Source organism: Limulus polyphemus, unplaced genomic scaffold (genome assembly GCF_000517525.1).
Source record: "Limulus polyphemus unplaced genomic scaffold, Limulus_polyphemus-2.1.2 Scaffold149, whole genome shotgun sequence".
Taxonomy (NCBI): Eukaryota; Metazoa; Arthropoda; class Merostomata; order Xiphosura; family Limulidae; genus Limulus; species Limulus polyphemus.
In genome coordinates this window covers 76507-88251 of record NW_013665759.1, presented here as the reverse complement: position 1 = coordinate 88251, position 11745 = coordinate 76507, and the positions used below count along the sequence as shown (strand labels likewise).

General features: G+C 32.5%; 1 protein-coding gene across 1 annotated transcript in view; it reads right to left on the bottom strand.

Moving 5' to 3' along the window:
- Positions 1 to 11745, bottom strand: part of LOC106475684 (WASH complex subunit 3-like) — a 23266-nt gene that overhangs the window by 5180 nt on the left and 6341 nt on the right. Inside the window, exons 2-4 of the mRNA XM_013936366.2 lie at positions 4050 to 4214; positions 2952 to 3161; positions 2361 to 2425 (exon numbers count right to left, since the gene is read on the bottom strand). Coding sequence (XP_013791820.1) covers positions 2361 to 2425; positions 2952 to 3161; positions 4050 to 4214 — 440 coding nt within the window. The remainder of the gene's footprint in view (positions 1 to 2360; positions 2426 to 2951; positions 3162 to 4049; positions 4215 to 11745) is intronic.

The window sequence follows — 11745 nt, the reverse complement described above, 5'->3', positions numbered from 1 at the left end:
GTTTTAAGATTTCTTAAGTAATGTTTTTATTGTGTTTTTTTCTTTTCAAATTTTGACTATCTAAAGTAATTTTGATTTTAAGATTAAAAATACTTTTATGCATCAGAACATTTTCAAATTTCACATGCAAAATCTTCATAACCTCCAGATAATTATTAAATGTTTTTTTTAGAAAAAACTTTATATTTTATCTGTTGTTTTCACTACCGTATAGATTGGGTTAATTTGACTGACCTTGTAACCACCGTAAAAAATTAAGAAATAAATATAAATTATGCTGTTTTTTTGTTCTAGAATGATTACAAATTATAACACGAAAACACAAAAGTTTAGTCTAAATAGCTTAAATCTCATAACATTATAGATTTATATATATATATATATATTATTTTCATTATATTGACCTTTCAGCCATGCCTGGCTAACATTACAGAAGTTGCAATGATGTGGCACATGTGTACTCATGTTACTGTATTGAAGAATACAAAACTGGCCTTTACAAAGTGAACTGTCTTGGGTGTGTTTTAGTGGACTAGTATTTTGTAAAATACAGTCACATTTCAGTTATAATACATTATAAATGTATATATATATTATTACTATTTACAAATATGTTCTTAAATTTATTTTTCTTGAAACATAGAACAGTAAGTAAAGATTACAGCATACAATTATCTCTTTTAGTTACAAACTTTGTACTCATTTGCTGCTTGCTGTAGGTTGCTAAGCCTTATCAAATTTCGCATGTTGAGGATGTGAAACAAAATAATTATTTTTAGGTTTTATATATACATTTTGAAATAACCAGAAATCATAAATTACTATATTAATACCATAGAACTCCATTATAATTTATCAAGCTTAGTAACTAAGCTGTATTTAGGTCTAAAAAACATATGCAATTTCGAGCTCACTAAAGTCTTACCTTGCAACTTGGATTCTAACATAAAAAGAAAGAACTTGCTGCCTGAATAATTCAAATTGGCTGAGAAAGCCACTAGGAGTACATTCTGAGCTTTTGATTGGTTATTAACATGTTATAGACAGAAGTAGGTGTATGTAAGCATTTCCAAAAATGAAAAGAGGTGGGTGGGGCTACTGTGCTTGATTCGGAAAATGTAATTATATCTTGGCAAATAGAAAAGATAGGAAGTTCTTATTTTAGATTCTAGATTGTGAATATCAGTAATTTGAGTTCCTAATTCATAAGAAACTACAGACTTTGTATTTGTACATCACAAACATCTAATTTGAACCAATGCTGCATTCAATATACCATGTGGCACAAAAATTGATATTTAGGATTTCTGTTTTAATACTTACTTTCAAATTAAGAAATTAACAAATGGATAATCTACAATTTGATACCAATCTTACTGAAATACATTCATAAAATAGTAGTTCAATAAAATTTTCAATGCAAGCCAACAAACGCGATAACATGGCTTTTGACCCATGACCCGTAACGATAGGGTTAATCGAGGAAAGCTAAGGAGTTGTTGGAAAGGAACGTAACGAAATTATCCACTAAGAGGGATAATAATGTGATCTTGCCAAACAGTGTCTACTGGACGTTCTAGCTCATGGATATGGAAAGAGGACTCATCCGAGGTCTATTTGTCAGATATAAAATTGGTGTTCAGAGATGCACCCCAATAAGAGGAGGAAGCATAGTTAAAGAGCTGTATGACTGGTTGGGTGGAGGCAATGGAACACAGAGGGTGATATCGGATTGATCCTGCCATCAATATAAATACTAGTAGAGAGAAAGGGACAGCACAACCATTAAGGTCCAGGGCCAAGAATCCTGTGTGGCATACTTCTGCTTGTGCATAGACCAGATATATTTGTGTGACCCAAAGGGATAAGCAGTCCCCAGGAAGCCATGTCACCAAACACTAAACTTTGCATGCAGAGTGAATAGGATAGGCATGAATCCTAGTGACTGCAAGGTCCACAGCTTGCAGGCAGATGAGAGAAACCTGATCCCAGTAGAGAATGTGTTAGCAATTAAATTCAGATTATAAAATAATATTTATTACATTGTTACCCAAAACTAATAAAACTTACAGTATATAGCTCTTTTCCATGTTTTTTCAGTGGCCAAACATGTTGGAATTTGGTCAGTACTAAATAATATTAGTTTTTCATTTCATGACAATATCCTAATATCAAACATATAATTAGATGAAGTATAAAGAAAGGAACAATGAAAACAAGTTTTGTAAAGAAATTCTAAAACATAAAAATTCAATACAATGTTTATTCTGAAGATTTTTTTTCATATCAAATTAAGTTATATTTATATCCTCAGGTGAGGCATTTTTTTCAAATGTATAGACATAGTATTGATATCTTACTCTAAAATATTTGGATCCAGTCCCTCCATAAAAATCTTGTGCTTGACAGCAGCAACAGGAACACCCTATAAAATAAATAACTATTGCAGTAAAGTTGCAGAATAAGCACATAAAAATTGCATATAAATTCAAAGTAATGATCAGATATTGAGGTTAATAGGAACTCCTCTTTCAGATAAAAAAAAACAAAACAAGACAATTGATAAGTGTATTGAAGTACTTTTACAAAACAAAGTAGCATGAATTTGTTAAGTAAAAATTGATACTCCCAAATATCTTGCAATAATGATACAAATATTTTATTTCTAATCACAGTTTTGATTTTTGGTTTATATATTTTTTAGAAACTGAGTAGGTAATACTTAGCTACATGTGTACAGTTTTAAATACAAAACAAATTCACACCATTGGAGTTATGAACTAGCATTTACAACTTTTTGACACTCAACAACTAAAGTACAGTTATATACACATTATTTTGAAGATATTAGCTCTCATTACAAAATTGTTCTATATAAGTTAAACCACAGGGAATACATATTTTTTCTTGTTCAAAAGTATATTTGATAAATGTCTAGCTTACAAACTCACCAAATTTAACATCTTGAAGTACTTGGCAAACCTTGGATCCTGAGAAATGGTCATAACTGGTTTTTCTGGCTGAACAGTTTTTTCTGTCATTGCTATAGGTTCTTCAGCTGGAGCCTCAACTGGAGGCTGCAGAACAGGGGTTTCAATATTTTGGTTTTCTACTGGTTGTGTACATGCAGTGACATTCTCTAGACCAGGTATTGATGCAAGCTACAGAAGATTACACAAACCCAAATATTCAACAATGACTATTGTTAAAGAATTGCATAAGAACTATTACTTGTAATTAATCAAAATATAAATTGTTTGCATAACAATAAAATAATGCTTTTCAGTTTGTGAAGTTCCACCTTAAACTTTTTTTATTATATACTTAACATAAGGTTGAGGTAATCAGATATACCAATAAAACAAAAATAGTAACTTATAACAAGTCCTAAGTGATCATATAGGCTAAATATTAACCATGACAATATTTTTTTATTCTATTAGCCTTTGTTTCAGATGTAATGTCTATCAATTTATTACTGCATAAAATAGGTTAATAGTTAAATTTGCAGTAGCATTATATAAGTCCTTAATAGTTAAGCTTTCTCATATGGTGGGAATCTATTAAATACAGACATTTAACATAAATATTACAGTTTAGCTTGAACAAAACTTTGTCGTGCTCCCAACTGTATAAATGATAAACCACAAAATGAGGATGAAATGAACTGAAATCATTGTTTTAGTTATAATTCAAACTGAATGACTAGTTGGAATACAACTTGTTTTACCTTAAATACAGCAATAAAAGATTAAAAATTATTAAAACTTCTCACTGACTTTTAAATGTATCATATTCAAGTACTAAAATATCTCAAAGGTATTTTCTTAGTCCTGTCTCTATTCTAATTTTACAAAAATAAAAAGATTAAGACTATTCAAACCTCACAAGTAATGTCATTGCATAAACTTCAGGAAAAATACCATAATAATAAACTAAGTTCAATCAGTGGTAAAAAAAAGTCTGCTGTATTTTAGTATCATATTTTTCATCAGATATATCCTCTCTTCTATTTGACAATACTGAATAAAACTGATATCAGAACAAACCTTAGCCTCTAGAATGCTCATGGAAGACTCCAACTTCTGTATTCTGGTCAACAAATTCTCCAATTTTTCATCACAAACAGTGGCAAAGTGATTCAAAAAGGAAGTGGTTCGGATTAGAAAATGATTCAGAAAAGCTAAGGTTCTTTTCTGATGGATTGGACGAACCTATTAAGAAAAAATGGGTCTAATTAGAGTCAAAGTTGAAATATATATAAACTTAGCATGACTTACAATGACCTACACGTAAATGCAGAAGAAGCAGAGAAGGCTTCATTTCTAAGCAGTGGAATGGAGAGGTAGATTACTTATGAGGTGGGTATGTATCAAGAACCACAGTAGTAGTTCATAATAAGGATTGCCCATTTGTTCTTTTTATTATTTTCATTGTTTCACCAGCCTACAGCAAAAATTGGTGCTAGTATTACAATCAAACTTAGGCAATATTACCAAATGGATCATTGCACATTGCATAGGGTACTTTTTGAATTAATTCTATGTTTTTCATAAGCTAAAAAGTCATAATTCTAGTGCAAACAAATTAGTTTTCTTACACATATCTGGTGTTCCTCGAAGAAGCTTAAGTACAGGGTGAAACAGGAATTACTAGCCAATAATAGATGAACATTAGGTGACTGTACCATGTAGATACTCAATACTTTGTACACTATACAATTGGTGTCTTTATGGACCAACCCCTATATTATGTATGAAGTGAAGGAGTAAAAAAAAATCAATACACATAATATTACATTTTATTACATACATTCATACAATAATTACTTTAAAAGACACAAAGAATTATATAAAGCGATGTTTTAGACATATGTTTTATTTGAAAAGGCTGTTTTTCTACTAGTAAACTTTTATACGCGCTTAGTGGGGGTTGGGTCTTAGTCTAGGCGTATATTTGCCCATTGCTATGCATTATACATAGAGAATTTAGTTACACAGAAACTATAAATGTTCTCTATATTCTCAAACAAATCTCCATGACAATCTCCAGTTGCAGCTTAAATTTTTACATTTCGAACTAACACGCTTCAAATAGTCAATAGTACAATAAATTATCATGATCTGTATCAGATTGTCTCCCTCAACAGATATCTTTAAGCCGTAGTTTAAAAGATAGCATCAAGCTCAGTTTTGAGCATCGGATCAGCAATCATGGTGATTGCCGATCCTAAGTGTCGAATTATAGCCCACACTGCAGATAGAGTAGTCACCGTTAACGTTGACTATAAGGCGTGGCAAAAATCATGTAAGCAGAAAATGGAGAAAATTATGGTAATTTTAGGTAAAAGTGAGGCAGAAAATTTGTAGCTGTATATTTTATTTAGAAAATAGTTTCAGATAAAGTATGCAGCAGTGATGGCTCACCAGAGTTTAGGATCATCATAGTAGAAGAGGGTCGTAGAAGTGTCACGACCCAACCTTCATCAGAAATGGAGGGGGGGGGGGTATATTAATATAATCAGCCCATAATTGTTAATTAACACATTTTTGACCTTGTAGAATGTGCAGAATGTCACTCTAAGAGGAAATCTGCAAGCTGCACCAAAACTATGACCAGCCTCACTTTGGCCAGCAGAGAAGATATAACAATTATAAGAAATACATTAAAAAGGCTTATTTGTATAGATATGCTATTATATTATGACACATGACATGGGAAAAGTGTTTGGATTGTGCTGATATAAACTGTAATGTTTTTATATATTAAAAGTGTTATCCTTTATTGAAAAAACAAAAGTTATTTTTAAAAATTCCATTTTTTTAGTACTATATTTAGAAATTACATCAATAAAGATATAATCAAACCCTCACATACAGTCCTAGTGAAAGTCACATTCTTGTTGTGAGGAGAGCACTTTAATTTAAAATTGTGTTCCATGATAAAGAAATGGTTGTTGCACATACCATAGTTATTTTTCTAATTGTCTGAATCATGAATACCCAAAGAGTGAAATTTTTTTATGGAGTTTTGTTTGTGGTGTCATTCAATAGATGGCACAACATTGTATTTACTATTTCAGTCACATACCAGATACATGTATAATGCTACATCCATTATAGTAAGATAGGTATGCATCTATACAACTTAAAAAATTCATATGGCTATCTATATATATGGCTTTACAATAAAAAACAACTATAAACCCTGCATGTATGTACATAGATATAAATACTAGCCAATGTGCATTGCATTTGCATGCATGTATAAAACTTATGCAGTTACAAAACTTAGACCATGCACCATTTCAGTATAGTTCATTAGTCCTTCCAATCCAGTGTTTAAACACTCCATATATAGCTATATATATTTTACAAGCATATACATAACATGTCGTATGTTGATCACCATGCATCATAGTGATCATACATACAGCACCACTATAAAAAATAACATTGTGGCAATGATATCAGGAGCAATAGCCATCCAGCATGCATGAAGCCAATCTAAAAGTTGTCATTATTTCTCAAAAGAGCATCATACACCAACTACGTATTTCATTACACTAAACTGTTCCAAATAGGACAGTATTGCTATTATACACATTCATGTCCATGATGGAAATAAAAAAATATAGAAACAGATTATTAAAAATTGTTTATTTAAAAAGGGGACAGAGATAATAAAAAATACAGAAACAAGATAGCCAGCTTAAAGTGAAAATGCAGCCACAAAAAAGTAAAGAAACAAGTTTAAGGTTTGAGACACAAGATAGATAAAAAATTGGGAATTTAAAAACCTGCAAATAGGTATGGTAAACAAGGTGAGCATACAAGACTGGAGATATAGACATTATATACTCAAGCTACAAATCCCTATTTAGACTCCACTAAATGTAATTCTAGCTAACAGTGTGGAGTCAAAATAGATAACATGGTATTAGTAAAGACTCATTCAATATCTTCTGCAGCAGATAATTTTGATATGACTGTGTTTAACTACCTTAAAGTACGAACTTAACATTTTCCTCACCTGAAAATGTTTATCAGACAGATACTCACCTCTTTGCATCACAAACAGCTATCACTTTGTATGCACTTACATGTAATTTCCTGTATATGCCACAAGCCTTGAAGAAAGCTCCCACTCCTATATATCAACATATATTGTGCCAGCCTATAATGTAATCATCATAAGAGGACAACACATCCAACTTGCACAGTAATCTGCACGAGTGCTAACACATGAACACAGGCACATTCTTGATGGGGCAAATTGAATGCACTGAAAGTGGGGAAGAAGGTAATGCAGGGAAGTGAGTATCTATATGAAATACATTTTCAGGTAAGGAAAATGTTAATTCGAGAAATGCTACAATCTTATGAAATTAGGTACTACACTGACAGACAGTGCAATGAGTTATCACAATTAAAGACAGCAGATGTAAGGCCATGTGTGATTGCAAGCATACACCTGGTGCAGTCATTTTGTTTTTGTCAAGTGCAGAATGGCCTGAAAGATATTTATGAATAGACACAACCGGAACAGACTCGTGGAAAACCATACTCAACAATGGGTACTGAGCAAGGGCAAATGTGATTTCTGTACTCCCCTGCTTGATGCAGATTTTGGGCAAGCATTCCCTGTGTGACAACACCAGGCATTTGGTAGGTTCCAAAATCTCCATAATGTATAATGTTCGATAACGTGGTTGTAAGACCTGAAAAAGAAAGGGGAAAAGTAAACAACTCACCACCTAAGCCACTGTGAGGAGTGGGAAATGGCAAATAGACAGACATGAAAGCTTAGGTAAGTGAAACCTCCCTGTCATGAAAGTAATGAGACACATCCCTACTTACAAAATCTCATACGGGGGAGGGGGGCACTGATGGTTAGAGGCAAGAAAAGTCATGAGACAACAAACATGATGGGATGAGAAATTAAAAATAAGAAAGGGTAGGGTGACCAGATGTCTAGTTTTTTGGTAGTTTGTCCCAAGAAAAGTTCTAAGGATGCACAAAATGCCCCGATTTCATGATAAAAACATCAAACTGTCAGTAACGTCAAATCACAAATGTAATATGCATACTTGACTTGCTCATTGTTGTAACACATTCTCCTGCCAACAAACTCTCTCGAGAGTTCCATCTGTGCATGGTGAGATCTACACTGGTCTGAGACAGTTAAGGCAGCACTCATCATCAAAACATTCTTTACACAGTCTCATACTGAATTTTATGACTATTTAATGAAAAAACAACTTCTACTTTCAATTCATTCTTCACAAATATATATGTGCAAAATGTTTCAAAGTAATGCTAAAACTTAAAAGTAGTATGTTTGTATATTTTATAATTATTAAATATATACAAGTATAAAATAGCCTACTTTAAGATGAATTGGATAAAGTGAATAATTAAACATTTCTTGGATGTATAACTTGACTATTTTTGCTTATTTGTTTTGTGTCTATCACCAAAAAATGTAGTTGAAATTATTTCAAAAACAATGCCAATGTTAATATATTTGGAAATATTGTGGAACAGTTCAATAAATTTAAATTAAATCAAATAAGAGTTAAATTATTTCAAATTTGTAATAACCATTTAGAAATTAGGGGCAAGGGCTGGACTGTCCCAGTTTTTCACTTTGGAAATATGATCACCATAAGAAAGGGTCATCACCCATAGCAAAAGAAATTAATCTGATGGGGTGTTTAACAACACAGGTGAAGTGGAAAGAGATAAGTGGCTAAAAGAAGAAGAATCCCATGGCAATGCAAGTTAGATTATAATGAACAGACCGTAAAGAGCAAAGGAGATTATCTAGATCCAAACAAACGACCTTTGGAAGAAAAGGGAGGACGTATGGAGAAAATATCCAACCAAGCCTCCTCCCCAGCTACCTATTATTGAAATGTGGTCCAAGAAGATGAATCCACCCCTATGGTAAACAGTGCAGGAGGAAGCCAAACAATAGTGAGTGATAACTCCCACATGGGAAAAAGATATGACTGAAGAATATAAAAGAAGGTTGAACTACAAAAGACACAAAACATCCTCAGCCAGAGCTGTAGTGTGTGTGATTGGATACTAAACGAGTGAAAGCGAGGAGTGGAGAGGAGGTGGAAAGGCAGTGATGATAGCATGCTCATAGTGGGAGCACATCCACTGCAAACACCAGAGAATGGAGAAATCACTCTATGGGAAGGGTCAAAGCCTAGGGAAGAGAGTCAATTCACTATCAGGGCCTAAACTTCTGAGACAGGATAAATTTTCAGTTCAAAATGTTAGTAGTGGGCCCAAAAGAGGAAGTTCAAAGCCAGGAAAACAGAGGTTATAGGAGCAAGTATCTCCATGTCAGAGGATGAAACAAATAACAGAGTAGATGTGTGAATGGATCATGATAAGGAGACCAGACAGAAGATGATGACAAGCCTGCGAGTAGCCACTAGCTCAAGGATGTAGAAACAGATAAACCTCATTTATAAAGAACAAATGCTAGAAATGGACCATGAGTTTAGAGCTGCACCCCACAAGAGGCAGTGGAAAGAAGTGGTCAAAGGAATGGCTGAGGTCAAGGTCAAAGCCAGCACAAAGTGCTATCTGTGCTATGTTCACCATGGAGAATGGAGAAAACATCCAATCAATCACCCTCCATGCTATCTATATTTAAGGGTGGTCCAGAAAAAAGATAAATCCATCCCTATTAGTGGAGGGCTATAGTCTAATTATGCTTACATTATAAGCTGGCACAATACATTTTGACTACAGAAGCCTTGTAAGGCTTTCACCAATGAGACAAAGAATTTCTTCAGCTTGTAGGATAGCTTCTTCTACAATTCCTGATCAATCGTTGGCTCATATTAATGATCTACCTATGGCAATTCCTGCTTAAATCAGTCAGAGAGCATTATGATCAAATCCTCGAGTCAACTACTGAAGGTTGGGTGGTCTTCCACATACTAGGAAGAAATAGTAATGAACTATTCCAGTAAGCTGAACCAGACTTGGAATCAAGAGAAAACCAGGCAGAAGATAACATCAAAGAATAGCTTATGTAATGTTTCTGTACTTAAGCTGTATAGGATTCCTACTGTTGGTATAAAGGGTATTTGAGTTAAAGAGAGACAGATTGGGAGCTTTATAAGAAAAGATTGATGCCATCACTTTTGTTTCAAAAGGGAAGGAATGTGAGGTAGCAATTTTTATTTCATTGTTAGATAAGGTTTTTCTTTGTATTATTCAGTTCAGCTACATTTTTATTTGCCTTAAAAGTGCTAGTTCACCTGCTTCCAAGTGAATATTAAACGAGTACATTTTATATTAAGAAACTAACATGAGGTTCCACTAGTGGTGACATATGGATAACAAGTTCATGTATGATTATGTAAAACACATGTTAGTGTGTTAGTCATATGATGCATAATCTCATGGCCCAACAAGAAAATTAAAAGCCTACAATTTGAAGTTAAGCAAGACCAAAGAGAAAGCTGTGACAAGCAGAATATATCTGTTGATTATTAAAAGTGATAACATTCTATTGCAGGTTCTTACTTGATTTGATTACTTGTAATATTTTTTAAAAGTGTTTAATATTGTTTTTTCACATAATCTTAGAAAAAAAGTTTTTTCTTCTTGTTCTTTTTTCCTGATTATTATTATTTCCAAATAATAATTATTATTATTATATGTGTTTTGAAGTTTGATATTGACATTTTACTTCTTTGAATATTTGTATTTGTGTTTGAGATATTTTGTTCCAAAGTTCTGGCTAGGTACTGATTTATGAATTATTAACTTAAGAGATTTATGAAACTTGTATTGTGCTTAATAAATTTGAAACTCGTTATCTTTCCCTGGTAGTAATACAGTTGATTGATACATTGCACTGATGGATAAAATTGAAGGAAACTTGCATAAATATTTAAAAAATATTAAAATACTCAACGATCAATGTTGTATAATATACAATAAAAATTTTATTTAAAAACCAACCAATGGTCATAAAAAAGGCATTCTACATGTTTCAACATCCTTCATGTCATCCTCAGGAGTGTGAAAACGAAATGCTGTACAACATATAAATACTAGTAGTCAAATGACCATGGCTTTTATATATTTGTATGTTGAACAGTATTTGTTTTTCACACTCCTGAGGAAAACGTGAACAATGTCGAAACATGTAGAGTGCCTTTTTTTATGACCATTGGTTGATAGGTTTTTAAATAGAATTTTGATTATATATTATACAATGTTGATCATTAAGTATGTTAATATATTTACATTGCATTGATAATATGGTTGTGTGATATGTTACAAAGCATTCAATGTAATTATATCAATAAATACAGTAACATATAGTCATTATTCATTAAACTATATTATGATCAAAAACGTGTTGGTAGTGGGAGAAAAGGGGACGTTCAGAGCCAGGAAAATAGAGGTTATTGGGAGCAAGTACCTCCATGTCAGAGGATAAAACAAACAAGTCTTCTCCTTGTGAGACTGCTGTAGAAAAAGAAATAATACTCAAAAGTATTACCTTAGAAAAAAGGCTTAGATTCATTTGAACTCAAAGAATTTCTGTTTACAGAATTAATAAAGGCCTTATTTAAAATTGTGATGTATTTTAACAGTTTCTACTTAATATCTAGGGAGATATATTTCATTGAGAAACTGTTATGGAAGGAATGTTCAATATTTTGATCCTTTTATTTCTGCAATAAACTGTACAGTTTGTTTC